This window comes from Aspergillus affinis (genome assembly GCF_023601865.1).
Source record: "Aspergillus affinis strain CMG 70 chromosome Unknown NODE_16_length_405296_cov_86_143545, whole genome shotgun sequence".
NCBI classification, from domain to species: domain Eukaryota; kingdom Fungi; phylum Ascomycota; class Eurotiomycetes; order Eurotiales; family Aspergillaceae; genus Aspergillus; species Aspergillus affinis.
Window position 1 is genome coordinate 310,759 of NW_026515797.1, and position 27,479 is coordinate 338,237.

Below are 27,479 nucleotides of genomic sequence, written 5' to 3' on the forward strand. Positions count from 1 at the left end.
ACTGTTGTCCGTGACACTTCGTTACTATCAAGATGGCTGGTAACATTGGCGGCTACGGCCAGGTGATTGAATACATTCAAGGTTAGTGGCCTTGTTTATTTTGATGCTTGATGTTTCACGACCGCTCTGGGCGGCGGCTCGAGCATTGGCGCCAGACAGCCCCGGAATGAATATGAAGACTAACTTGTCCTTCCAATGAACCAGACCGCTTATACCTTGCCTCTTACGATAACCCACCGGATTCGAGAACTCCATTCCCCTACCCGCTTGAGCAGCCAAAATCTCCCAGCAAGCGCTCACGGGCTCAGCCGAGTACACCCAGCAGCAAGAAGCGAAGTCCCGTGTACTTCACCGTTGACGATGTCCTTCTATACAACTCTTTCCATGCAGATTTTGGTCCTCTGCACATAGGACATCTGTACCGGTTTGCAGTCCAGTTCCATGAGATCCTCGGTGATCCTGCAAATGGCGACCGTGCGGTTGTGTTCTACTCAAAGACCGACTCCCGAAGCCGGGCCAATGCCGCGTGCCTGGTCGCTTGCTATATGGTTTTGATTCAGTCCTGGCCCCCCCATCTGGCCCTGGCACCTATCGCCCAGGCGGATCCCCCCTACATGCCGTTCCGGGATGCCGGTTATAGCCAGGCAGACTATATTCTGAACATCCAGGATGTCGTGTACGGAGTCTGGAAAGCCAAAGAGCAGTCTCTCTGTGGACTGAGAGACTTCAGTCTCGAAGAGTATGTCATGATCGTCGCACATCGTTGATACCATCTGACTAATGGCGTGTTTAGATATGAGAAGTTCGAACGGGTAGACATGGGCGATTTCAACTGGTTGACGCCTCATTTCCTGGCTTTCGCCTCTCCCCAGCATGAACCGGTTGAGCCAATTCCTGCCAACACCCCTGAATACGATGCGCTGCCCTCGAAGGTTTCCGAAATTTTTGCCACAAAACTACCCACGCCCTTTAAGAATGTCCTTGCCCACTTTGCGTCGCGTAACGTGGGATTGGTTGTCCGATTGAACTCGGAACTGTACTGTCCCTCATACTTCACCGCTCTGGGCATCAACCATATCGACATGATCTTTGAAGACGGCACGTGTCCGCCTTTGCCTTTGGTGCGAAGATTCATCAAGATGGCGCATGAAATGATCACAGTGAAGAACAGGGGAATTGCCGTCCATTGCAAGGCTGGCCTGGGACGAACTGGGTGCCTGATTGGGGCGTATCTCATCTATCGCTATGGATTCACTGCCAACGAAATTATTGCCTTTATGCGATTTATGCGCCCGGGAATGGTGGTCGGCCCCCAGCAACACTGGCTGCACTTGAACCAGGGCTCGTTCCGTGAATGGTGGTTCGAGGATACTATGAAGGAGAAACTGGCTCAAATGCAAATGCAAGCGGCTCCGATTACGCCGGGTCGCCCGTCAACCAAGCAACGCGTCAACAATGGCCCAGTTGCCACACCGCCCAACAATGGTCACTCGAAGCGTGCCGCTCTTGGAGAGATCGATCACAACGAGGGTGCCGGTGCTCAGGCTGAAGAGAATCTTCCAGCACCTACTCCCGGTCAACCTCGCAAATCTTACCGCAAGGACTCCCGCCATCACCCTTATGCGCGTACTCCATCTGGGACTCTTCTTGCCGAAAAAGAGTCGAATAAGCGCAGTGAAAATTCCAGCCACAAGAGTCACCGACTCAGCAACGACAGCAGTGAAAGTGACGAGGAGATTCAACTTCGTATGCTGGCGAAGCGTTCATCCAAGTCCCCCATGGCATCTCCGGGCAGTCGTTCGGTCAGCTATTCGGCCACTTTGACTGCTAGCTACACCTTGAATGACGATATTCACGAGGACAGGGAGAATTGGGCTGATGCCACGCACGCTGCGCCGAAGACCCCCGTGAGCACCAAGACTGGCCATAGCGCAATTTCCATGACCAAAGTTCGCACAAGCCCTCGTCGAGTGACAACAGAAAGCCGAAGCGAGTCCAGGGGTGTTCGGAAAGCTAGTGGTCGGATTGGTAGCGCAGGCAGTCCTACGCGGGTCAAAACAAGCGCCTAGACTGGACTCTGCCGCTCCTTTCCCCTTTTCTACCTCTTTCTCTTCTTAAGATACCTTTTAAGCCTCCTACAGATATCCTTCGTGTGTTACATTTTACCTGATTAATTTGTCTATTGTTTCCTTCGTGTTGCTGAACTATAGTATCGCATCCTTTTTGCAACTGTCTTTGATTACCCATTTGCGCGAGTTCTCTTCTTGCTTCTGCTTCCTTTGCTTTTTCGCTTCAATTCTGTTTTATGGGTGTTCTTCTGGTTTCTGGTTCAAAATCGACGGGCTGGGGAGTGTGTGTTCTGGAGTACGGTTACACTGTTTATGATCGAACGACCTAGAAGGTTACATTGACTGCATCGGGGTTTTATGACTGGTAGAAGATGTCTGTGATTGTCTAGATGCCAGATCTTAGGGCTAGGAGATGATGCTTTTTGTTGATTAAATTGTGTCTTTGTACGTATACGATCTACGTCCTGCATGGCAAATTGGTTGATATTCAAGAATTGCCCTTCTGTAGCCGCTTGAGACTTGTAATAGATGTTGGTAGTAGGTGTTTGAACTACTATAGTTCTACTCAGATGCAGCAACTCGCTGGCTATGATTTTCCTCCCATGGTACTACTAATCAATCTCAATTCGCCATAGCCTGTTCTTCCAAATGGGCCACTATCAACAGCGAATATTCTCGTGCTCGAGGCGTAGAGTCCTCGATGCCCGGAACCTTGGCCGCATCATCCCAACGCCGCAGCGCCACCATCTCATCACGAAGAGGGTCCTGATCGAAAGCCGCCAACTCAGCCCCGGTAAATGGGCCCCCTTGAAACTCCAGCGACTTCTTCGAAGCATCCGACAAAGATGCATGGTACGATTTGTCCACGGCCGTCAAAAACCTGTTTCAATTGTCTTGTTATCAAAGAGAGAGTCCAGTCCTCAACCATCTAGGTATGTATGCGCATAACTGAATGGAGGATTAGAAAAAAACCTACCGCTTCGCCGCAACATGACTCTCCACAAGTCGACAGACATTCCGACCAAACCCTAGCGAACGTAGATACTCCGCGCCGATCGATTCGTGCGCCACGCGGCCGACATCTTCATTGCCGCTGGTTCCGTTCCTGTCCCTGCTGTTCTGGATACTCATGCGTGCTTCTTTCCGTGCGTCGAGAGGAATGATTTGTCCGATGTCGTGGAGTAGGGCTGCGATTATGAGATCGGGTCGTGCTCCTTTTTTATATGAGGTTTTGAGTTAGCGTGGTTCGTTTCTGTCCTTGCTTTCGTATTTTATCGGGACCTAGGGGCTAGCTAGGTAGGTTCATGTGTTAAACAGATGCTAGGCCACGTACCGGATTTCTGGGCCTGATGGGCCGCTTGGAGACAGTGCTCTAGTTGACTGATTGATTCGCCGATGTAGTCGCCTTGGCCGTGGAGTTCGAGGCATTGGATGAGATCTGAGGCTTTGGATTGCGGGGATTGGGATACCATGGTTGTTGGATCTTTTTGTAGGATCTATTGGGGGTGTAGATAGATGATTGGTTGGTTGGGATGGGGTAGTAAGTAGTAAGAAGGAGGAATCGAAGGCGATGGAGAGCGGAGGGGTCTGTCTGTCTTTTTATAAGAAGACGAGGAGGATATAGCACGTGCCGGGGAATTTTCGTTCGGAGAAGATCTATTTGGTATTTGACCATTTGAAGAAGATTGGAGGTTTTTTTGGTCTTATTTGGTTAGGGTGGGTTTACGGTACTGATTTTTTCTTTCTCCGGTGGAAAGATCGTTAACTATGCTCCATGCATATACCCTCTCGTATGAAAAAAGTTGTCTACACATCTTTTCTACAACTCGCATGACATTATTATTTGGTTAATATCTACGCAGCTGCCTGCGCCTTCCCTCCAATGGTAAGCATCGGAGAACCATATCCGTATCTCAATCTCCCCTCCTCATACGCCTCCCCGTCCTTTCGCATATGCGTCGCAGGCCAGAGCTTTCTTCGATCTTCATAATATTGATCATGGAGATCCCCCTCGGCTTTACAGTTATACGTGGCATAGATGGCTCGCCGATCCTTCGAGCTGATATTGGCCCCGCTGCGATGCGCAATATAGGACCCGAATACTAGGATGTCGCCTAATTATGCCCGAGAGGATTGTTAGAGCTGTTCCCAAACAGGGGACAGGAACAATATGGTACTGACCCGGTTGCAAGTCGCATGCACTCCACTTGTGGCTGTCGACCCACGAGGGATCGATGCAGCGGTCACTGCCCAGGGGAATGGACATGAGATGGCTTCCGTCGACGACGTCGAGCCCGCCGTTTTGCGAGTTCATTTCATCGACGGCCGCGAGAACGGTCAGGTGTTTGATGTTTTTGACGTGGGTGTATGCGTTGGCGTCGATGTGTGGGGAGAACCCCCCTATTTTGTAGATATTGTATTAGGGGACTGATTGGATGAGAGTTACTGAGGAAGCAGAAACGTACCGCTGCCCGCAAGTTTGTAATTGATCTTCTCCTTGAAGAGAAGCATCTCCTCTGCGGCGAGCTGTTTCAGTACGCTCAGAACTCGCTGACCCCGGAGAAAGCTGTCAAAGCCTGCATGGCTGTTGGCGTAGTTCTCAGTGCGACAGAGGACCCTCTGGCCTTGAGAATTCACTTCCTGCCCTGCTTGTTAGTATATAACATATGTTCTTAGGGGTACTGATTGGTCGCATGGCAAGGATTCTCACCTCGTAGGGCATGTACGATGCATCAGGTGTTCGGGGCAAATCGTGTACTTCCTGAGTCCATTGTTGAAGACGCTCCGTCTCGACCTTGTTAAGGAAGCTTGGGATAAGAAGATATCCTTTCTCTTGGAAGAATTTCACTTGGTCCTCGGACAGGGGGAAATGATTGTTCTCCATGGTTCTGCCGGGTTAAGCTCGCTGATAGCCTATGCAAGGAACGGAAGTGGTAGAGCACATGTTTCAATCCCTGATGGTGATGGGACACTCGAGCTCATAAATCCCTGAGCGCATAAACTTTCATCGGCTGTACCTCTGCATTCTGGTCGCTGGAATTCCTGAGACCCTTTGAGCTCGTGAAATACGACCCCAAAGCGGGGAATGGCATATTGCAGTGGAGACGATGGGCGATGGAGATAAGGAGAGATCGAGATACCCGCCGCCAGTGACAGCCTCGGAGAGGGCCCATGTGCTGCCAGTTAGGGCCGCGACTCTCGTTAAGCGAGGCGGGCTCTTCCGACAGGGTCCGCTAGTTAGTAGACTAGGTAATAGTTGCATACTCTACTTTACGTATATCCGGGCGATTGATTTGCCGACTACGCAATTGACGATCTTTTGAGCTACAAACTATGCGAGTTGTAGCTCGGCTATCCGTAGTATTTCCTCGTGCACAAGTCTTCGACCATGATTGGCCATGCTATAGTTGATCGAGAGGCGAGAGTTCGACCTCGACTCTATCGGAACGAAATCCAGGTGTTACTATATAGTAGACCGAATGTTGTTCATGTGGTTGGGGATGCAGTTTGATCTTTGGCATTCTGGCCTTTGCATCATTGCTGTCTACCATATGACCTGATGGCCTTACAGGCAGATTCGTCAACCAAAGGTGCACAAATGGTGGTCCACCCTGAGAGTAATTCTCAGGATGAAAGTCATATAGCGCGAGAAGATGGTGGTATCGAAGCGCAGACTCAAAAAGGTTCAGGAGTACTTAACGTCGTGATTTCTGGACTGGCTTTATTCAGTGATGGCTACAATGCACAGATTAGTAAGTCTTCAAGCCCAACCTCCTGGACTCAAAAGAAACAATTACATGGATAGCTGACGACTTGCGCTGTGATTTAGTCGGTTATATGGAGCCGCTGTTCTCTGTCCTGTACGTGCGATAACACAAGCTTTGTGGCCAAGAGGGCTTGCACTAATTAGACTCTTGGTATTTCCAGATACAAAAGCACGATGTCTGTAACCATAAAATCTCGCCTGTCAAACTCCTTTCTGATCGGAGAAATATTCGGAATGGTTTTCTTTGGAGCCTTGATTGATCGGGTGGGCCGACGAACGGGTGTTGTTGCAGCCACATCGTTTTTGGTTTTAGGCATCGCTTTGGCAGCAGCAGCGCATGGGACATCCGAGCTGGGGTGAGTGCTGAAGTCTATACACCTATAAGAAAGGGAGATCCTGATGAGAACGACAGTATGTTTTGGATGATGATAGTTGCCCGTGGCGTGGCTGGCTTTGGGGCCGGTGGTGAATATCCGGTTTGCGCTACCAGTGCAACGGAGGCAGCGGACGAGACAGCCAGTCTGCGGCGAAAAAGAGGGTTTCTGGTGGCATCGACGACCGATTTTGCAATTGACCTGGTACTACATTCGTGATGTGACAGCTGGGACTGAGTTGGCTAAATCACTATATTAGGGTTTTGTTTCCGCTGGTATCGTCGCTCTGATCGTCCTTGCTTGCTATCAGCAAGAGGTCCGGGGAGGAGTATGGCGAGTGTGTTTTGGAATTGGGTTTGTGGTAAGTGTTAGGCCAAAGGACATTAAGGAGAAGTTCACTGATATATTTTCCCTATCAGCTTCCGCTTGTTATTTGCTTCTTTCGGATTCGTATGATCAATTCAACCCAGTACCGGAAACACGCGATCAAATCACAATATCCGTACTGGCTTATCTTGAAAAGATATTGGAAGCCGATGCTTGGAACCTGTGAGTATGAGAAATTAGACACACCAACCGATCTCCGCTGACAGCCTAGCCCTTGCCTGGTTTTTCTACGACTTTGTCACCTATCCGTTCGGGATCTTCTCGTCGACCATCATCTCCCAGTTGATGGCGGACAATTCGACGGTCCAGAATATTGGGTACGGGGTAAATGCAAAGACATATCCTCTTTCCGTGAACCAAATAACGCTAATTTTAGATGGGAAGACCGTAATCAACTGCTTCAACCTTCCTGGTTGTCTCCTGGGCGGACTGCTCATGGATAGAATTGGCCGCAAGCAAAACATGACCCTGGGATTCTTGATCTGGGCTATTTGGGGTTTTATCCTCGGCAGCGCTCTGCGTCCCATCCAGAGCGTCTTCCCGCTATTCGTCGTGATGTACGGCATCTTCATGGCCCTAGGCGAGATGGGCCCCGGGGTCTCAACATTCCTCTGTGCCGCGGAGTCCTTCCCTACGCCTCTGCGAGGCCATTTCCTGGGTCTGGCCGCCGCAGTGGGCAAAGCCGGAGCGTCAATCGGAACCGAAGTTTTTACTCCAATTCAAAACTCCTTCGACTCGACGGCCAAGGGCCAACAAGCAGTGTTTCTGATCGGTTCTGCATTCGCCTTGGTGGGCGGACTCATCGCGTGGTTCTTAATCCCCGATATGTCCCGAGAATTGGAGACCGAGGATGCTAGATTCAAGGCTTATTTGGAGGAGAATGGGTACGATATTGGTCACTATGGGGATGCTTTGCAGGTAGACCGGAAGAGTGAACTCTGAGCGATCTGATCTTTTTCGAAAGCACGAGAATAAAAGAGATCGAGCGAAAGAAGGAAAGAAAGAAGATAAATAATAAAGAAGACTACCGTAGGGACCAGCACTAACCATGTCGAGTTAGACTTGCGGACCAAAAGGACTTCCACCGCCATCGATCATTCCATTCCATTCACCCCATTCAACGCCATATTGATGATCTCTATCCATGGCTTGCCGAACGCGTCTCCCTTCCGATAGGTGTCATGTAAATTAAAATGACTGACCAAAGTGCCCAGTCGGCCGCGCTTCGTCGGAATGGCACGCTGCAGTCCTGCGAGCCTTGCCGCAAATCCAAATTGCGCTGCGACCATGGAAGACCTGTCTGCGGGCGATGTAAAACGAAGAACATCGCTGCTCGTTGTTTCTATCATCCTGCGCCCATGACAAAGCGAACGGTCTCGAGCCGTGCAAGTCCTATCCCGGCGACGGGAAGACTGATCAGTCAGTCCAGCTCGAAGTAAGCAACCGTGATAGAAGAAGCGCTGCATCCATCATAACGGCGTCTTAGTGCTTCGAGTCCGGGATCTGCTATAGATGGCCCTCGACTTCGCGCGACGGTGGAATCCCCGGCAACCCTCCCTGGCTATCTCGGATCGACCAGCTTTTCGGCGGTTCTCGCAGAACATCCGAGTGAGCTGTCGTTTGAACTACCGGCCAACAACGTTGCCTCAGGGTCGTCCACCCGAGTCGTGGACCCCATCCGATTCCAATCGGGCATTGACATCCTCAAGCTCCTCAGCGAGCTCTCGATTTGTGACTCGCTCATACGGAAGTACTATTCGCGAAAGTTTTGCGTAGTCATCCCGGTCGTGATGATTGAGGCGATCATGCGGTCGGTCCGAGGCATTCTAGGCGGTTTAGATTTCACCGGTGCGATGGATAGGCAGATTCACGACCTGGTCCACCAGATTTTCCAAAATACTACCCGACCAGTGACGGTGAATGCTGCCATGACCGTCGACGACTATTGTGCCTTGTTCACGGGGCGAAACCTTCGATGGGAGGCCGTGGGGATTATTTTCGCAACCTCGGGCATCGCGTTGATGTCCACCCCTGAGACAGACCCAGACGTCGCTCAGGTGGCAGCTGACAGCCGGGCGAGAGATCGACTGCGGGCACAAATTGTCGATGCGAGCTCTACATGTCTCAGTTTCTGTGATCAGGTAGCGTCGGTCAGTGAGCTGTTGGGGTTTTGCCAGTACAATGATGTGATGCTGAGGACGCAGCAATTTGGCGATTCCAGTAAGAAAGGATGGATGTCGAAAACTAGCCCTGAGCAGCTATATGTTGACTATCAGTCTAGGCTATCTAGCATGGCGTCGCCTGGGCGACTTATCCGCGACCGTGTACGCTGCCGGAGTTCACCAAGACAGTGGTCAGTCCGACGACAGCCCCTTCTTCCTGCGCCAATGGAGAAGAATATTCTTTGCGTCGGCATTCTATGCAGATAAAGCTATCGCAACATTTGTGGGGAGGCCTCCCTTGATCAACTACCGATATTGCACCCTGACACCTCCGCTGGACCTCAACGAGGATATACTCATCGCCGGGGGAGACAATCTCACCCGCGCAATCTCGGAACTAGATATCAACGGATGGGGATCGCACAGAATTAGTTACCGAGCTGCGGTAATCAGACTTCGATTTTTACTAGCAACGTTCCGAGAGGAGGCTCTTGAGATTGCTCTGGGCACCTACGACCATTGGGATCTTGTGCAAAAGTCTAAGTAAGTTGTAATGAAAGCGAGGGGTTTTTTTTTTTTTTTTTTTTTTTTTTTGGGAAAGAAAGTGTTGCTGATACTCGAAAAGTCAGATTATCGAGAAAGCACGAGCGACCTGGGAAGCAGCCCCGGCGTATCTACGATTTGATGCCCAGGCGAATGATTCCGATGCCGAGGCTTTCCCGGCGTCTTTCTCAATTCTGAATATGTACCTGGACTATCTGTATTCCGTTTTCCTTCTCCAGAGATCACTGGTCAAACGCACAAACACCGGACAGGAAGCGTTGTTGGAAACGTCTCGACGGGTTTTATCTATCATCATCACCGTCACCGCCGACCGAGACCCTATGTCGGATATGAGCAGGCATTATTCCTGGCTGGTATGCTCGTCAATTCCCATCCTTCCTGTTGACGCAGATGCTGAAATCTCATAGATCCTCTACTACGGACTCCCCAGTGCCAGCGTCCTCACGTTAGAGCTCCTTCATCAGACCCAGGACGCGGGACCCAGCTCCATCAAGCTGCCACGCGCTGAGCTCATCCGGAATTTGAGTGTCTTCGTGTCCTGTCTTTCTTGGGTATCACGTCCCAGTCATGGTAACTATCAAACGTGTAAGGAGGCCGAAAAGAAACTGTCGCACATTCTTGATCAGATTCTTGACCCGCAACCGATCCAGCAAGATATCTTCAACGATGCGACATCCGGGTTGTATAATTTTCTAGACTGGTACAACCCTGGAAACTGGGATTTCAACTCGGAGTATCTACCCTCAGCCGATGGTTTTGTTCTTTGATGAGGATTCGATAAAGAGTTTCGTCGTGGGTCGTGATCGGTCAACCGGGTATGTGTAGCCCTGGCGGAAATCGCCCTGTCAAGGGGCTTATAAAATCCGGGGTTCTCGCAAAGCAAGACCAGGAAGGTAAATCAGATTCAGAAGCAAAAAAAGACAGCAAAAATATGAAGACCGGAAAGAGAAAAGCAACAACGCCGGATCCACCACGCTACCAAAATCACGCTCCAAAAAACACGGCAAAGACATCAAAGACATCAGTCATATATATCATACCATCCATACAAAATCATTACTGGGATGGGTCTCTTGAATATAATAGGCCCGGTGGCAGAGAGGGCAGTTGAAATGGTCTTGCAAGTACCATTTCTCCAGACACTCCTTGTGGAAAACATGCAGGCATTTGAGTTCGCGGATCTCTTGGGAACGTAGCACCGACTCGAGGCAGACAACGCTGGCTCAGGCATCTTCAGTTAGTCAAGGGGGTGGCTTACGGTCCCCTGCGACCGGGATCACTCACCACATAAATTGTCCGTCGACACAGTCGGAGGGAAGTAGCGGTCCTTTCGCCTTGGACCACCATTCTTCCAGCGTGCGCGTGGGCGAGACGGCGTCGAGCTTGCGCAGCTTGTCATTTGAGTCGCTTTTGCTCTTCGAGGGTCGCCGCTCTCGGCGGTTGACGAAGATGGTTAATCTGTAGGTTATGTATACGTCAACGATGCGGATCTCACCCACCGATTGCGCGGGAAAATAAAAACCACAAAAAAAGAGAGGAATGCGCACAGCAAACACATGATAATTAATGATACTACACCTAGTCCGATTCCCAAGACAATGGCCATATGATTATGATTGTTGAAGGCTCTTTTGACCGACGACAACCCCATATCTTCCGACGGGCAGTCGCCGGGCGCAGGGCGAGAGGAGGAAGGAGGAGGAGGAGGAGGAGGGAGGAAGGGAGAGGGAGGAAGAGAGAGAGAGAAGAATCAGAAAAAGCAAGGAAAGAAGAGACCAGGAAGAAGCAGAAGAGAAGAGGTGAGCTGGACTGCGCCACTCGTGATCGCCCTCAATGAGATAATCCGGCAGTTGATCGCTGGGCGGGGTCTGCGCCAAAACTTTCGACTTGACGCTTTTCTTACTTTCTGGAGACTTGAATCGATCTTGACTTTGACCTTCTTTCTTTATGGCCCGGTCGGCCCCGGGTCTGGTTGGTTCGCGGACGGAGTCGGTTCTATGGTTTGACGATTCTGCGACTATCATGATGTTATGACCGTCCACATTCGCCCACGGATCCGACTGAGACCAGACCTTTTTCTGACCTGACAGCAGAGACAGCAACGACTAGCCGGGGTTTAATGGCGGGGAGACTAACTTCCTTGGCGGAGGGAAAGGATGAATCGCTGATCGTGTGAGCTTCCTTAGTGTCATGCCATGTCATGCCACGGACTTGTTTTGCATTCTCTCTCGCTCTCATCATCATTATCATTGCATGATCAACACTACCCTATCTCCTACTAATCTACCTTTCGATCGCGTGGATTTTTCCCTCTTCACCTTATGCCGCTAACAACCCAGCCACTTCCTCCGCCAACAGGTCATGGTCATGCATCGGCGAAGTGGGATGCAAACTATTAATCCAAAGATACTCGTCCGCCGCATAATCGCATTCGTCTAATTTGGTGTCGATTTCCGGCGTGCCACTGCCACCCTGGATTAGCACCTTGGACATACGCAAGGAGGGGCACAAGAAAAACAAACGCGACAACAGATAACACGATCGGACAAAATAACTCACTTTTGATACGCCGAGCAGTACGAAGTCGTATCCTTGTATCCCTTAGTCTGCTCGAACTGCGATGCATCGTCGATGACTTTGTCGAACAACGAGTACGTATCGTAGAGGAACACCGTCACGTCATCATAATTCCCCCGGAGATCCTTCTGGAGCGCTTCCACTCGGCTATTATAATCCTTGACGGCTGTCCGCTCGATCGGAATACGTTCCTCAGCAGCACTGGACCCGGTGGGGCACGCTCGAGCGGCGGCACGTTAAGAAGCAGGAATGACCTTGCGCCAAGGTCGTACAGATCGCCGACCAGTTCGCGATACCGCTCGAAGACCAGCGGATGAATGGATTTATTCTGCGCGAGGTACGATTTGTTGATGTCATTGATGCCGACCCAGATGGCGAAGAGCGTCGAGTCAGTCTCCCAGACAGAATCAAAGTCCGAGCTTGAGTTTGCATAGTATGGGACGAAATATTCGGAGATCTCCCGGGCGACGTCAAGCCCTGACTCGACGATCGAGGTGTCGAGGGTGGCACCGCTGGCGCCGAAGTTGTAAGTGAGCAGCGACGAGGCGTTGTATTTCACTGTGAGAAGGTCCATCCAGTTGGGGCCGTTGGCGCTCGTGCGGCCGGGATACGCAGAGCTTGAGGGCTGAGTGTCGCTGGGATCAAATCCCGTTCGGGAATAAGAGTCGCCGCTGACGAGTTAGAGTTGACGGACAACTTACAAGACGAAGAGAGACTTGAGCTTCGCGAATCCAGGATAATGGGATGACGCTCGCAACGTCAATGGTGCTGTCTGAGCACTGCCTACCAAGGTGGAGGCGAGAGAAACCACCAGAGTGCAAGTGAAATGCATTTCGAAGACGAAAAGAGGATTCGGGGTGAGATTTCTCGCTTGGTTTGGATGATTATTTCCACCAGTGCGACTGCGGCAATATATAGTTCCCCAGATGGCTCATCCATTGATGCCCTTGGTGGAAATCCAGCTGGACGATGCCGGATGAACGGCGCAGGACCAGAACTCACACTACAACATCAGGGTCGAAGGAAGAAAGTCAGAGCAAAAGCAGATACCAAACCTCGACCTACCACCGAAGTAAAGCATTCCTGACAAGAACGCATTCGGCACAAACCTCTCTCTTGGCAGACCCATGCATTCACTCAACGGTTTCTCCACAAACCGGGGTATATCGCTCGGCGGCCGCTGCATCGTTCGTCCGAACTAGGAGCGAAAATATATTAAAAACACGTCCTCTGGGGCCATCCTTCTGACCGAGACGGACATTCGCGTAAGCTGCAGAGCAAAGGGCCGGTGTTGATGGTTCTATCCGCTTTTTAATGGGATAGTGATCGATCAGTTCCCCGATGTCACTGACTGCAAGGGCGGTATGCTCATGTATGTACGAATAGGAGAGCAGCTTCCTTCTCTCTGCAGGGAATGTCATTGCTCCTACATGTGATGATTCATTTGCGGATTGGGAATATTGACCGGTTCTTAGAATTCTAGAGCGTACCTGGAGAAATTGGGAAGTCATCTCAAAATAATATTGATCATCACTCGGATTCAGAATTCATAACTCGATCAAGACACTAAGTGGACCACCTCCAGGATCTCCACCGCATTCCCTTGTCCCCCCAGCGAGAACCAAATCTACTCATCACCCGTCGCATACTCCCCTTCCTCGATCTTTCTGCTCAGCTCCTCATTCGGCGTGAAGTATTCCTCGAGATCGTCCCGCTTCTCCAATAGCAGATCCGCTACCAGACGTCCAAACACCGTCTCTCCAGCGGTATTCAGATGAGTACTGTCACCATCACTCAGATCATACGTGTGCGCATTCTCCTCGCCGATGGCGTTGACGTAGTCGGTGCTGGCGCGGTTGAGATCTAGATACTGGATGCCGACGGCCTCGGCGGCCTCAATCGCTTTCGCGGAATGATCAGCCAGGTTCTCGATGACTTTACCGCCCTCGAAACTTCGTCTAGTCAACGAGGTGATGATGATCTGGAGATACAACGAAGTGTGTCAGCAAAAGTAGACCCAGAGAGAAGAGGAACAACGAGTAGTTATTCAAACTCACCGGCGTCCCACCCGCCTCGATCACCTCATTTGCCAAATTCTGCAAATTCTCGCCAAACTGCTCCAGCGAGATGCCCGAGGTGCTTTTCTGATCGTTGTGCCCGAACTGGATAGTCACGATGGGTTCGTAGTCGGCCTTGTGGTCCGCGATGCCGCTCAGCACGGCGTCCCATCTGCCATTGGCGCGGAAGGACACCGTCGTGGCGCCGCTCTTGCCGCTATTGATGCCGTCGGCAGGATCGGCGAGGAAGGACAGGAAGCCGTCGCCCCAGCCGCCGTTGACAGCGACGGTGGAGTCGCCGGTGAGGATGAAGTAGGGGGGTTGGGCGGCCGAGGAAGTCGAGAAGGAGGAGAAGATTAGGGCTAACGTAGTCAGGAGGGACGGGGTTCGCATTTTGGCTTATATTTTTTCCACTTCACTTCAGCTCAACTCAACCGTGTTATGATTATCTAGGTAAGAGGAAAAAGAACACCGGACAGGAATTGATTGACACCCCCTCCCCTCATTCTTATAGACAATCACCCCCATCACTTCATTTCCGGACATTGTGAAGCAATTAATCTATACCCCTGCAAAACCCCGACCATCACTTACTCCACCGGGTAAAACTACCCCGGATCGACACCCTCACTTACCCCATTGAGGCCCGATACCGAGACGCTTTCGATATCGTCAGAAGCAGTCGCTCGTCACACATGCAGAATGCAAGAATTGCCCCCCACGCTATGACCCAATAAGACGCCACGGACGACAGGAACGGCCGCCCAGAGGCGGGGAAAGTTAGGCGTCTCGCGACATCATTGCGCCGACGTGCAGGATTTTAGGGCGGATGGCGTGTTCCTGGTCTCGAGTCCGTGATGGACAGAGAGGTATCCTTTTTGTCTTTGACGATCTGGTGGCTGGTTCCTGAACTTTTTGGACGGTCCGCCGGAGTATTTCCTCTGGCGAGAACCGGAGATTTTATTCCGTTCGCAATTCACGACTGACGATATTTTCCTGGGGTGGTGTTTGACCGACAATCCTCCATAGCCCATTTTCTTGAATATGTGTCGATCATGCGTGTCTCTGTTGGTCGTGGAATTCGGTTGAAAGGAAATGAAGACAGTCTGCCATGTTGCGTCTAGCCCACCAACAGGGGAGCGGGCAGTGAGATGATGATACACGGCACGGGAATCATGAATATGAGATGATTCGACACGCATTGCTAAAAGGGATTGTGGCAATCCGCATTGTCAGAGGTAGATGAAGACGAAGACGAAGACCCTTTTCTCTTTCCCTATGATGGTCCGAAGCACGCTGGACCACAACGGACTGGATAAAAATATCCCTGGGTTCTCCGATGTTCCACTCCAATGGCATCTCATCAATCGATCTCATTAATGAAAGCAGCCATCATGCATCTCCTAACGTCGCTCATAACGACAACGGTCAATCTCATTGCGGTTCCCGTGCAAACCCAATTCTCGGGCTTCGTCCAGCGAAAACCGTCCTAAAACACTTAAACTCGAACAAAAGATCCACCCGACCCGTCGTCTACTACGATTGTGCCGCCAAAGTCATCTTCTACGACATCGCCCTCGAAGACATCTACTTGTAGACACTGAGGATGGCGCGCATGGAGATGGCGGATGCTTAGTGCATGGTGACGGCGACGACGAGAAACAAACGAGTCAACAGACGACAGTGGTGACGAGTACTTCTATTCCGTGAGTTATCTTCTCCTCTCGAGATATGTTACAATATCTCTCTCTGTTCGGTTGTCTTAGACCTCGATCTTAGTTCTATACTGCGTGAATAAGAGAAAGACGTAATCCTCGAAGAATTGCAGACTGCTGACTTGACCGGGTTTGAAATATTCAAGGAAGCATCATATGCAACATCCACGATGGAAAACGATCATGAGAGTCGGCTTGATCTTGTAAAGAACGCGGAGAATATTATCCCAATATTCACGGACTTTGGGGGGCTCATAAAATAGACACTCTATAATTAGGGGCGACGAGTCCCATCTCTCCTTTGCCAACACGTTAATATTTTATTTCACGTTCTGCCGCGCCATATGCTCGCACCTGCACAGTCACTATTCCCACCTCGCTCAGTTCCAAAGGAGCCAAATAGAAATGGACAAAGCCGTCGAATTGCGGAGCATCCTGAAGAGAATGCCTGAAAAGGCGCGAATGGCGTCTAAGCCCATCGGAGTGCAGTTGAAAGAATTTCTGATCGATCCACACCTTGACGTCGCCATCATTGAAGACAAGGACCCGAGTGACTGGCATTTTGCAGTGCCGGCTGTTCCGACGAGTTTCTTTCCCGGGTTGGAGCCTAAGAGCGCGTGTCTTTTGTTGACGACGCATGTGAAGCGGGATGTGCCTGTGGCTGTGTCTGGACCTGTTGCTACGGGTGTTTAGGGCTTTTGACTCAGTCTTCTTTTGAGAAGGAGTGGCTCGAATGGAGGAGGTTGGGGTGAGGATTTTCATAAAGGAGGTTTATGGATTATGTCAGGTGAAAACAAAATTAGAGATGGGGTGATTGTACGTGGTAATATAGAGAGTTCAGGTAGGGGCTCTTGCTTATCTTGATATTACTTTCTTTTTGTTGCCGAGAAGAGTGGTTTGTTCTTGTATGTAGGATGAAATAACGTTCATTGACAAGGGAATATCTCCGGAGCCATCTGGCAAACCCACACCTACTATCTGCCAGACAATGACAGATGATAATTACATGACCCTTTCACACCTTACTATGTTCCACATTAGCAGTCGACACCTCCGTCTCGGCCATTTCAAGATTTCCCTTCGCAGTGACATCCTCAGGCAAGCTGCCTAGGGCGCGTCCACCAAAGAGAAGATCGATTTCCTCAAGAGACTTTTGCTTGGTCTCTTTAAAGAAGAAGTAGACTGTCGGGAGGGTTATGCCGAGATCTAATAGCAGGTCGTTAGTAAGGTTTGTGTTGTGTGCACGTGGGAGGAGAGGACGTACTCCATATGATGAATATAAGGTAGAACTTCCACTGGATTTTCTCCAGTGCGATCGGAGATACTTGGTTCCAAATGGTACTGACGGTCCAGTTTCCAATTCCGGTGGCGAAGGCGTTTCCTTTACCTCGGATCTGCATTGGCATAACTTCAGCCATATAGGTCCTGGGGTGTGGTTAATTTATTGGTTGGAGAGGAGTGGCTAAAGGGTGAAGGACTTACCAGCTGCAGGGACCAAAGGATAAAGAGAAAATGACTGTGATGCAGAAGATGAAGAAGACACCGCCGATACTGTACCCACGCTTCGCTCCGTCTTCGTTATGTGAGTGTAATCCAGTATAGCAGATCAAGACGATGCCGATCGCAGCCGCGCCGAACATCATGGGCTTGCGGCGTCCTACGCGGTCGAGTAGGAAGATGATGAAGAATAAGTTTGTGATTGGACCCACACAGTTGTAGATTCCTGCCACCAGGATGTTGCGGCTACCGGTAATTCCTAAAGCGTTGTAGATGATGGTTTGGTAGTATCCGATCACGTTGACGCCGGTCATTTGGGTGAAGACTTGAACGAGGACACCGTGTCTAAGATAGGAAAATACTTTGGTTAGAGATATCAATGATTGGGGTCATAAGATCAAGGGCCACTCACAAGAGTCGGGTACGCCATTGCGGAACTTTGAACATGACGAGCCAGCCAGACACCATGACTGACTTCTCAGCCTGGATGGTAGTCTTGATCTCATTATACTCCGTTTGGATCCAGTCCTCGTTTGTGCCGTCGTAGTGCAATTTCTTAAGGATCTTCAGCGCTTCATCATACTTTTCTTTTTCAACTAAGAATCGAGGAGACTCGGGCATGAAGAACATCCCCACCGCCAGGAGAAGTGCTGGAACGGCTTGGAATGCGAGAGGAAATCGCCATTGGAACTCGCTTGTCTCGGGAGCATGAAGGGATCCGAATCCAACCCATCTAACCAAGTCAGTGTCGAGCGTGCAGGCCGTTAGGATGACGGAAACTTACGTGCTAACAATGAACCCAATACCAATCATCTGCTGTGCAAGACCAATAATGAACCCACGGGAGCGAGGATGCGCACATTCTGCTTGGTATACCGGCACCGACATGGACATGAGACCGACCGCCCATCCGGCGAGGATACGACCAACAAGGATCATGGAAAGGTTCTTGGCAGAGGCTTGGAGAATGGCACCAACAAGACAGATGACCGCTCCCATTTGGATGGTAAATTTACGCCCGAATCGATCCATCGTAAGACCTCCCTGGAGGGAGCCAATGGCGGCTACGGTTCATTTAAGATTAGCAAAGACATGGCGAGGATCGAAGGCGAAAGAAATAAAGCCCAAGAATGACATACCTCCCCCAGAGAATGTACTGTTAATAGCTCCGATGATAGACGATGTTTGCGTAGTATTGAAGTATGCGAGAAAATTCTTCGACTCAATCACATCGGTCATCACACCACTGTCATATCCAAACAAGAACGATCCTGTGGCCGCAAAGGCAGCGAGCCCGATGGTGAAAGCTCGCCCCATCCTGACAGAGGTAGGAAGAAACCTCTAGGGAGACGAAAGACCTGCGCAAAATAGCTTATAAGGTTAAGTGGAGGGGTGGAAAGAGCGAAGAGCAAACATGTGGGACCAGGGATGGGAGCATCGTCTATATAAATTGAAAATCGCCATGGACCCAATGGACAGTTCCAAGGCGTGTCAATGCTGCGACCCCGGCTGACCTGGCATGGACTGACCGGTGGCCAAAAAAACGACAGGAATCGCTGAATGGCGGGGTATGGTTTGATTCGAGGGAAACCTATGAAAATCCGGGGTGGACGAGCGAGCCGAGACTAAAAACTACGCCGTCTCTTCTTTGAAAGTTTGTCGGGATCGTGATTGGCGTGGCCGAGACAGGGAGCAAAGCTCGAGAGCCCGAGAACTTCGTCCTGCCGTCGTCTTATTTGACCGAAAAAGCAATGTCTAAGAAAATCATACTCCTTTGTATGGACGGATTCTGCCTCAATAACGGCTAAAAGGGAATTTCTCCGTGTAATTTATTTGGCTGACAGCCAACGGGGGTTTTCAACTTGGCGCCAAACATTTCTGAGTGGTCACAATTGGTTCCAGCCAAACAGAAATCGGCCCAGCGGCCACGGCAGCCGACCCGGACATGTTTTGGACAGGATCTAGATTGTCTTGACAGGTCAGAATCATGAGATATAAATGGCCCTGGGGGCGTGCAATCGGGGGCTTGAAATGAAAATGCGATCCTGTGACATTGACACATGGGGAGAGATTCCTGGAGCCGTACTTTTGGGTCTTCCGTAGAGGGATCTAGCGCACAATAAGCGACAGGGGTCCTCCCGCTTCTCTCGAGATTGAGAGTAATGAGCACCGCTCGTTGAGCAGTGAAAGTCGAGAAGGTCGGCGAGACGAAAGTCTGGGGATTCCCACTTGGGCACGGACCCCCTGACTCCGCTCCTCATCACGTGTAGATAAGATCGATCTGATAACAGATCATGTGTATGCCCAGGCGTTGACGAAGAGACTGACATACATCCACTCGACCCGCGTCAACTAGTAGCTGGCAGCTGCATCCAATTGTCCTTGCATAATGTCTTCCTGGGTGACTCGAGCGAACTCCATCCCGCATTTCTCCGCACCTTCATCGCCCGCTCAGTCTGAGCCTCTACAGCCACGAAGGCCCATTCTCTCACGCGAGGGTGAGCTTCTGTCGACGCGCGGGCAGTCCCTGGCAGCACTTATCCGTCGACGGTCTTTGTCTATTTCAAGCCCGGATGGACTCGAGGGTGGGCTCTACCAAGATGAGGCGATTATGCCATGGGAGCGCATGGATAAGGTTCCTCTAGACAGAGCCAGACGGTTGATTGGAAATATCAAACCGATGTACAATTGGTACGCGTCGAGTAACACGCGACGCGTATACGTCTTTGGATTGATGCTGAAACCTTCTCCATAGGCAATGGTACTATCGAGACCCGGAAACGTTGAAAAACCTACCCAAGAATCTGTACGCAATACTTGTAACCTTGTTCAACTCTGCTGGGACGGCATGCTGACTCTTTAGACGGGAATACTACGAGCGCAACAATCAACTCATCGCGCAGTATGTCTTTATCGATCGCCTGTTCGACTCGGCCTTGCCTCACAGGTTGATTGAAGACTATCATCGTCATCAACCCAACCAATCCTCAGAAGACGCGGCCGAAAGCCAAACACATGACGCAAGATACGTGAATAACCACAGTGGAGCGGAAACATCTACCAAGATCAAGCGCACGCCTCGAAACCTTTATCGGATTCCCGATGAAAGCTCGCCTCTCTTGCCTTCCTCAGCAGATGACAATTCCCGTCCGTCTCCTGCCGTCTTGCCTCAGCAAGAGGAATCAGTGGATAGCGACAATCGCATCGTCACTATTGCCATATACATTAACTTCATCGCCAACGTAGTCTTACTCGCGGCCAAAATCGCTGTTATGTCTATGACGAACTCGCTGTCGGTGCTGGCAAGCTTGGTCGACGCTGTGCTGGACTTTCTCAGCACGGCCATCGTCTGGGCGACGACGATGCTCATCAAGAATGACGACCGCTCTCGATTCCCCATCAGCAGACGCCGTCTCGAACCGTTGAGTATCCTCGTCTTCGCAGTAATCATGATGACCTCTTTTGTCCAGGTCGCCCTGACCTCGCTCAGTCGGCTCATCTCCACCGAACACACCCTTGTCGAACTCTCGGTGCCCTCAACCGCAGTCATGGCCAGCACCGTTCTCGTCAAACTGGCCTGTTGGTTTTGGTGCCGTCTTATCAAGAACTCTAGCGTGCAGGCCCTCGCACAAGACGCCATGACCGATGTCGTCTTCAATCTCTTTAGTATCTTATTCCCTCTACGTATGCACCTCTCCCAACCCCCATAACAACCAAGCAAACAACAAGCTTACCTCCAACTCTTCTCCAGTCGGCTCCTTCACCAAATCCTGGTTTGTCGATCCTCTCGGCGGCCTGCTTCTCTCTCTCTACATCATCTGGAACTGGGGCGGTACTGCAGCCGAACACATCGGCCACTTAACCGGCACCGCCGCGTCAGGGGAAGACCACAGCATCTTACTCTACATGACGATGCGGTTCTCCAAGGCGATTCTCAACATCCAGGACCTGAAGGCTTACTACGCCGGGGACCGGCTGAACGTCGAAGTGGACATTGTCTTTGAGGCCAAGACCAGTCTGCGTGATAGTCATGATATCGGTGAGAGTCTGCAGTATATGATTGAGAGTGTGCCGACGGTGGACCGGGCTTTTGTGCATTCGGATTATGATCCGTGGAATATCCCGAGCCATTTGAACCAGAGAGAATCCTAAGACCTGGGTCGTGCTATATGGCAAGTTAATGGATGTGGAAGCTGTGCTGCTGCTTGACCACGGCAAAATAGATGTTCGTCAAAAGGTCTGTATATATACATCTATTTTAGGTAGCACGGCTAATGTGCGCACTACAAGTGGCATTTAAGGGCCTCTATTCTATGTGAAGAACTGCGAGATCTCATACTTAAAACAGGACCAGCCGCTGACCCGAGGAGCGAACAACGTCCGGCCATTGCAACGACCGTTCCTGTCCACCCCTCCCGCTCGTCCAAATTGAATCGGCAATAGATTTCGCGACTTGGAACGACGGAAGTCCAGTGTTCCGAAAACAGTCTGTAAACCACCCTCGATAATAATCCTGCAGATCCGAACCCAGTGCCTCACAGGCAGCGATGAAGCCAGGCCAGATCATGTAAACATTATGACTGGCCGTCTTCGAAGTAAGCAGGAGGTCCCGAACCTCTCGGACTGCCTGCTGGAGAGTAGTTGTCTGCACATCGTAGAAGCGTCTGTAAAAGAAAATCAACAACGCCTTTTGCATCGCAAGCATCATGGGTAGGTTTTGACTGCTACTATCTGGATCCTGGGCGGGATCCCAGCGGCAGATGTGTTCTTCGACTAGTTTGGCGCGCAGGAGGAAATCACGGGTGTTTGGAGAACGGCCGTCTAGGCGACCGCTCATGAGCAAGTCGCGCTCGTTGCCGAGACGGGTGACGTGTGACATTAGACTTAGGAAGGATTCGGGGATGCCGAAGATCTCCGGATACATAGTTAGGTCCCAACGGGCGGGATGCTCGAGGTGAAGATCGTGATGTCCTAGTTCCATGGACTTGACTGTCGTGAGGGCGAAGTCCGGGGTATCTGACCAGCGCGAAATCCGGAATCGAGGGGACTTCGCAGTGGAAACGGGATCCAGTGCCACGCCCAGGTCGTGGAATGGGTCTGTGGACACGTCGGAGAGAATGACAGATTCGTTGAATATTCTTAGATAGGCGTAGCAGTGATGGAGAAGCCGATTTTTCCGTGACAAAGATGGTTTGCTCAACCCTTTCCTGCTGATGTACTTCTCCGTGACTAGCAGACAAGCAAGCAGAGAGTCGACATCGGCGTCAAATACCTATTTAATTGCAAATTAGTTAACAGAGACTTGGTGAAGGAACCGTTGCTAAATGACTTACGTTCAGGACAGCCATTGATAAAAGAGCCATCAGGATATCCTTATATTTTGCTTTCTTGACTCGCGACGATGCCTCCTCCTGCAAACAGCGCCTCAAGTCATGCCGAGCTCGTTGTTTGTAATAATGCGCAGTGAGATTCCACGAGTCCTCCGGAGAAGTAAAAGACGATAGCTGTATGTGAGAAGCACTGGTGGCCAACAATGTATGCAAGAGAGCAGACCGAGCATGACTCGTAGTTCCTCCCATTGTCATCTCTGCCATTGTATTCATCGCACAAGGGAGGACCAAATGATGCCAAGGTGACTTTGCAGAGAGATTTAGGGGGCTTAGCAAAGGAACCACCTTGTCGCGATAGTTAGCCAGAAGTAGCCACGAATCACCCGGGAACCGTGAAATCTGTGGATTTGGAAAGAGGAAGCTATGGAACGGAATAGGCCCATCTAGTGCATCAAAATGGGTGTTCTCGTAGTTTTCATAAAGACGAGTCACCGAGTCTTCCGAACCGATGTCGTGCAACAGCAGCGAGCCTGCCAAGGATATGGGGTCATGATCTAAGACTGTCGAGTCCTCGAGGGCATCGTCTACACCCAATTCAAAAGTAGCGGGATCGAGAATGCTCCCTGTTTCTCCCGCATCTGCTAGGGCGGGGTCGACCAGGTGATTCATCAATGCTTGCGAGTCGGTTACTGGAGTAGTGTCTGTGCTAATAGAGGTCGGAGAATCGTTAAGATTGGTGGTTTGTACTGGGAAGACACCGAATGGGCCGCGAGAGAGCGGATAGTCTGCAGGTTGCGCTTCTATCGTCTGCTCATCCAGCTCCGACAGAGCGTGCCCAGGGTCGACATTACGCAAGGAGCGAACCAGCGACGAATTTAGACCCTTTCGCTGGGACTCTGTGATGTCATCAGGATTCGACCGGCAATGTCAGAAAAAAGTCCAGGGAGACTAACCGGTAAATAACGGTCTCCGGAATCGGGACGTGTTTTCCATAGCGGCGGGCTCCGTCTCTCCCTGGTAGACAAACTGCAGGCGGATATCATAGCCAGTGCAAGTTAGTCGGGATAAGAGGCACACATTGCAGACTGGGCGTGCCTCGTCACATTTCGTATGGCGAGATCGGCAGGTCCCACAGCCGCCGAGAGAACGATCGCGGGTAGGCTGGACCATAACGTGGAGGGATAGTGGTTGAAAATGAGGCCGATGGATGATGCAAGGAAAGTTGAAGAAAGGGAACAAGGAAGAGGAGAAAGATAAAGGTGGGAAACACTGTGGGGTACCTGTGGCACTTGTTGGAGCCTTGGAGGGGGCAGCCCCACCGATAAGTGCTGTACAGGCCTCGGGGTCTCACCAGGATAAGCAGCATAAAACCTGTTCCGTACAGTTCCTACTCGCTCCATACCCCTTGAAATACTTGAATGATTGCACAACACAGACTACAGATGAGCCATTGTGGAGCCAAAGCCCTTGAATGCTCCCCAGTACACCCACATATCCCTTTCGTTCTTTTGTATGACCCAACATCCATACGGTCGCGGTGGTAGCATCTCGAGGGCACGTAGGCAAGGCAAAAGTCATAAAACCTATCGCAGGATAGTATCTCTTGACCGAGCAAAAACCAGCTGCTCTCTCGGATGACCTTGTGTTTGAGAATCAAACTAATACAGCGATGCCAGTCTCTGATCAAGGTGGAAGAACGAAAGTCATCATAATCGAGCGTATCGGTATCTCTGTTCAATATCTGGCCCCAATGATATGACCGCTACTGCGAGACCAGCTCAGCTTGCATCGATAATAGCAACCCAGTCGTACGTGGTCTGGGATACCTCCAAAATCTTTGACAAGGAAGTAGAATCCGACTTGGCCTGTAGGATCAATGCACTACGCACTGGTGGTGATGGTAGCTGCTGCAAGCTATGCAGAAAAAATGTTGTGAGGATCCTAGGCGCGGAAACGAGGTTCTATGGCTAGAAATATGAGGACCTAGAGAGTTCGACCTGTCATGAGAGATGATCTGAAAATGATCAAGAGCGATGGAATCTCTTAGGGTTTATGACAGAGACAGGGCCAAACCAAAGATATCGACGACATTGGGGGGCTAGAACGAGCTTGGACGCGATAAGGGAAGGTTATCCATTCGACTCGCATATTATCAAGTGGAGAAGTGGCGATGATGTTGGCCACGTTGCGAACAATGCGATGAGGATGATGGAAGGGAGAGAGACAGATGGGGAAAGCGATGGAGCGAGATGACTTGCCTTGCTAGTAGGACCCACTTTCATACTTCACGATTCACGAGAGGATAGAAGTGGCAAAGGAACCCACGGCGAAGACTTAATCAAATTGTTCAGTAAAGTAGCTGCCTGTATTCATGGGAATGTCAAGCCTGTTAGAGAAATGGGGAACGTAAAGCAAAAAATAAATAGAAATAAAAAGGAATACCCGCTCCAGGATTCGAACCTGGATCTCCGTAACAATACGGTTAAGAATAGTGAGGTGTGCTACCAAGCGGGCTAGTTTACATAGTGGAGAACCACCGGGAGGGTATCTGCTTGCTATTGGTGGGTCTGCCTGAGGCCTTACCCCATCTAGTTAGGTACCTATTTAGCGCCAAGACTCCGAATATAGGAAGTACGGAGTAGAGAGCTGGAGGATTTATTGATTTATACCAATTTGGTTTTCAGACACTCATAAGCAATTAGATATGTACATACACTGATCAACAGGTGCGCAATCAGCTCTATCTCAACCTCAGCATTCAACGGCAGCTCGGAACCGGCACGCAAGTTCGACACTAAACATAGCAGAATCCAAACAATATATTGAATTATCAAAAAGAGAGTAAAACTGACAAGCCTGACTCTATATAGATGTACTTTCTCATAAACAGGGTAGGCGTCGGCGATTTGGTGGAGGACCTTCCAAAACATCGGGGCATCAATTGGAAAGCCACCCCGTTGGGTGAACCGACAGCGAAACTACCCCACCAGCATAGATGATGTCGCACATGAGGGGTCATACAGTGCCTCCAATACATTCCTTATCTGCGTCTTATCAGGATCGACAGCGATGACCCTCAACACCCTCAGAGAAATAATTCTCACGTGACAGGGGTGACTTGCCCTAATTGTAATGGGGGTGATGTCTGGGTTCGTATATACATCACAGGTTATCCAGTCTTCGAAAGGACATCATGTTCGATAACTACTCGTGTATCTTCTGTGAATTTGCAACTTTCAGCATTCCGGACACACAATGACCATATCCAAAGTGAACGTTCTGCTCGTCGGCTGCGGTGGAATCGGGACCATCGCTGCACTGAATCTGCAAATTGGAGGAAGAGCCACAGTGACAGCAGTTTTGCGCTCTAACTATGACCATGTCAAGAATCATGGATTTCATATCAGATCTGTCGACCACGGACTAGTAGAGGGATTCCGCCCCGACACAAGTAACTCCATTCCCCTCAATAAACACATCCAGATCACCGAAAATCTAACAGACAAAACCAGTTATCAAGTCCATCCCAGATGTCGCCAAAGGAGGCATCCCAGCATACAAATACATTGTCTGCACGACAAAGAACGTGCCCGACAACCCGCCGACGCTGCTTGACCTGATCAAACCCGCCGTCACGCCAGGATACTCAGTTATTGTATTAATCCAAAACGGGCTAAACATCGAAAAGCCGATCGTGGAAGCGTTCCCTCAAAATGTTGTTCTCTCGGGCGTGAGCTTCTGTGGATCGCACCAGGTCGAGCTAGGAAAAATCATCCATGAAGACAACGACGACGTCGCCATTGGGCCGTTCGACAACCCGGCCCTCGATCGCGCGCAACAGGAGCAAGCTGCACGAGAATTCGTGGAGATCTACGGCGCAGGAGGAAAATGTCAGCCGGAATACAACCCGAACGTGGGCTGGGCTCGGTGGCGAAAACTCCTGTACAACGCGTGTCTTAATTCCATCTGCGCCGTTACCGACTTGGATACGGGGCGCATCCAGCTGGCGGACGGTGCTATTGATGGACTGGTTCGACCGGCGATGGAGGAAATTCGCGCCGGAGCGAAGGCGTGTGGACATGATCTGCCGGCTGAGCTGGTCGATAAGATGATCTCAATGGACCCCATTACCATGTATAATCCACCGAGTATGCAGGTGGATCTTCGGAAGGTGAGAAAATGCAAGAATCAGACTAGATTGCCATTGCTAATTGATTTGGCTTATAGGGGCGGTATTGTGAATACGAGAATATCGTTGGAGAGCCATTGAGGGAAGGCATCAAGCACGGCGTTCCGATGCCAACACTCACCGTCCTTTACAGCATCCTTCGCGCGATTCAATGGCGGACAAAGGAGAAAAATGGCCTTATTCCAATTCCGGAACCCGTGGATCACACTCATACTAGCTAGATGCTGGGTGGTGAACTTTTTTTCCAATTACATTGTTCTATTACAATTTGACTTGAGTATCATCGATTCCGGCATTGTAGACTTTAGTCCGATTTGTGAAGAGGTTATCTCTAAGTCATTCATTAAGTATAGATTGTTCTTAGGGTCGTGGTGCAATTCAGAATAGTTAAGAAACCAATTATCCCATCTACTCTACTTAATTGCTAATAGATATTTACACCTTGATGTGCATGGAGTATAATGTTCTTTTATCAACATTCTCTATCCTATCTATTATCAGTGATTTCGGAAATTGGACCTGAGCGAGAGAGTAATTCAATTGAAACCATTCAAGAAAAGCCTAAGATTACTAGTAATGCCGAGTGAGTTTAACATGTTGTCATCGCAGCCATCGAATGCAATGTAAAAATACAAAAGTTTAACACAATAAGAGCTAGCAACGGAGAAAAAAGGACAAACAAGAATAAATACACGCCCTAGAAGCCCTCAATATCTCATAATGTACAAATAGACTTCAGCAGTCCTGTGGCATTAGAAGAGATCAGTAATTCATGGGACATCCGTTACTGTT

General features: G+C 50.2%; 11 protein-coding genes across 11 annotated transcripts; 5 read left to right on the forward strand and 6 right to left on the reverse strand.

The window, feature by feature from the left end:
• Positions 1-32: 32 nt before the first annotated feature.
• cdcA (phosphoprotein phosphatase CDC14) lies at positions 33-2,069 on the forward strand (the record flags this gene model as incomplete). Its single annotated transcript, XM_053097368.1, has 3 exons — positions 33-81; positions 205-739; positions 794-2,069. The coding sequence occupies 3 exons, from the start codon at positions 33-35 to the stop codon at positions 2,067-2,069; spliced, it is 1,860 nt and encodes a 619-aa protein (XP_052958711.1).
• A 621-nt stretch (positions 2,070-2,690) lies between these two features.
• On the reverse strand, positions 2,691-3,541 carry KD926_003082 (HD domain-containing protein; the record flags this gene model as incomplete). Its single annotated transcript, XM_053097369.1, has 3 exons — positions 2,691-2,949; positions 3,046-3,283; positions 3,403-3,541. The coding sequence occupies 3 exons, from the start codon at positions 3,539-3,541 to the stop codon at positions 2,691-2,693; spliced, it is 636 nt and encodes a 211-aa protein (XP_052958712.1).
• A 382-nt stretch (positions 3,542-3,923) lies between these two features.
• Positions 3,924-4,953, reverse strand: KD926_003083 (phytanoyl-CoA dioxygenase family protein; the record flags this gene model as incomplete). The annotated part of the gene is made up of 4 exons (XM_053097370.1): positions 3,924-4,183; positions 4,251-4,469; positions 4,535-4,709; positions 4,780-4,953. 4 exons carry the CDS (start codon positions 4,951-4,953, stop codon positions 3,924-3,926), a joined length of 828 nt encoding a protein of 275 aa, XP_052958713.1.
• A 714-nt stretch (positions 4,954-5,667) lies between these two features.
• On the forward strand, positions 5,668-10,089 carry KD926_003084 (putative C6 transcription factor; the record flags this gene model as incomplete). Its single annotated transcript, XM_053097371.1, has 12 exons — positions 5,668-5,821; positions 5,875-5,929; positions 5,997-6,191; positions 6,248-6,413; positions 6,469-6,570; positions 6,629-6,758; positions 6,808-7,514; positions 7,811-8,031; positions 8,083-8,816; positions 8,878-9,301; positions 9,384-9,675; positions 9,730-10,089. 12 exons carry the CDS (start codon positions 5,668-5,670, stop codon positions 10,087-10,089), a joined length of 3,540 nt encoding a protein of 1,179 aa, XP_052958714.1.
• Positions 10,090-10,356: 267 nt separating this feature from the next.
• Positions 10,357-12,731, reverse strand: KD926_003085 (putative RING finger domain protein; the record flags this gene model as incomplete). The annotated part of the gene is made up of 5 exons (XM_053097372.1): positions 10,357-10,540; positions 10,607-10,780; positions 11,882-12,100; positions 12,154-12,534; positions 12,601-12,731. The coding sequence occupies 5 exons, from the start codon at positions 12,729-12,731 to the stop codon at positions 10,357-10,359; spliced, it is 1,089 nt and encodes a 362-aa protein (XP_052958715.1).
• Positions 12,732-13,526: 795 nt separating this feature from the next.
• Positions 13,527-14,349, reverse strand: KD926_003086 (rhamnogalacturonan acetylesterase; the record flags this gene model as incomplete). Its single annotated transcript, XM_053097373.1, has 2 exons — positions 13,527-13,880; positions 13,957-14,349. 2 exons carry the CDS (start codon positions 14,347-14,349, stop codon positions 13,527-13,529), a joined length of 747 nt encoding a protein of 248 aa, XP_052958716.1.
• A 946-nt stretch (positions 14,350-15,295) lies between these two features.
• KD926_003087 (uncharacterized protein) lies at positions 15,296-16,364 on the forward strand (the record flags this gene model as incomplete). Its single annotated transcript, XM_053097374.1, has 2 exons — positions 15,296-15,549; positions 16,034-16,364. The coding sequence occupies 2 exons, from the start codon at positions 15,296-15,298 to the stop codon at positions 16,362-16,364; spliced, it is 585 nt and encodes a 194-aa protein (XP_052958717.1).
• A 322-nt stretch (positions 16,365-16,686) lies between these two features.
• KD926_003088 (sugar porter family MFS transporter) lies at positions 16,687-18,485 on the reverse strand (the record flags this gene model as incomplete). Its single annotated transcript, XM_053097375.1, has 6 exons — positions 16,687-16,877; positions 16,936-17,096; positions 17,154-17,513; positions 17,581-17,901; positions 17,953-18,232; positions 18,308-18,485. The coding sequence occupies 6 exons, from the start codon at positions 18,483-18,485 to the stop codon at positions 16,687-16,689; spliced, it is 1,491 nt and encodes a 496-aa protein (XP_052958718.1).
• Positions 18,486-19,557: 1,072 nt separating this feature from the next.
• KD926_003089 (cation diffusion facilitator family transporter) lies at positions 19,558-21,320 on the forward strand (the record flags this gene model as incomplete). Its single annotated transcript, XM_053097377.1, has 4 exons — positions 19,558-19,859; positions 19,924-19,974; positions 20,032-20,852; positions 20,920-21,320. The coding sequence occupies 4 exons, from the start codon at positions 19,558-19,560 to the stop codon at positions 21,318-21,320; spliced, it is 1,575 nt and encodes a 524-aa protein (XP_052958719.1).
• A 187-nt stretch (positions 21,321-21,507) lies between these two features.
• KD926_003090 (Zn(II)2Cys6 transcription factor) lies at positions 21,508-23,668 on the reverse strand (the record flags this gene model as incomplete). Its single annotated transcript, XM_053097378.1, has 3 exons — positions 21,508-22,440; positions 22,502-23,394; positions 23,452-23,668. The coding sequence occupies 3 exons, from the start codon at positions 23,666-23,668 to the stop codon at positions 21,508-21,510; spliced, it is 2,043 nt and encodes a 680-aa protein (XP_052958720.1).
• Positions 23,669-25,753: 2,085 nt separating this feature from the next.
• Positions 25,754-26,908, forward strand: KD926_003091 (ketopantoate reductase family protein; the record flags this gene model as incomplete). The annotated part of the gene is made up of 3 exons (XM_053097379.1): positions 25,754-25,949; positions 26,011-26,669; positions 26,726-26,908. 3 exons carry the CDS (start codon positions 25,754-25,756, stop codon positions 26,906-26,908), a joined length of 1,038 nt encoding a protein of 345 aa, XP_052958721.1.
• Positions 26,909-27,479: the final 571 nt, after the last annotated feature.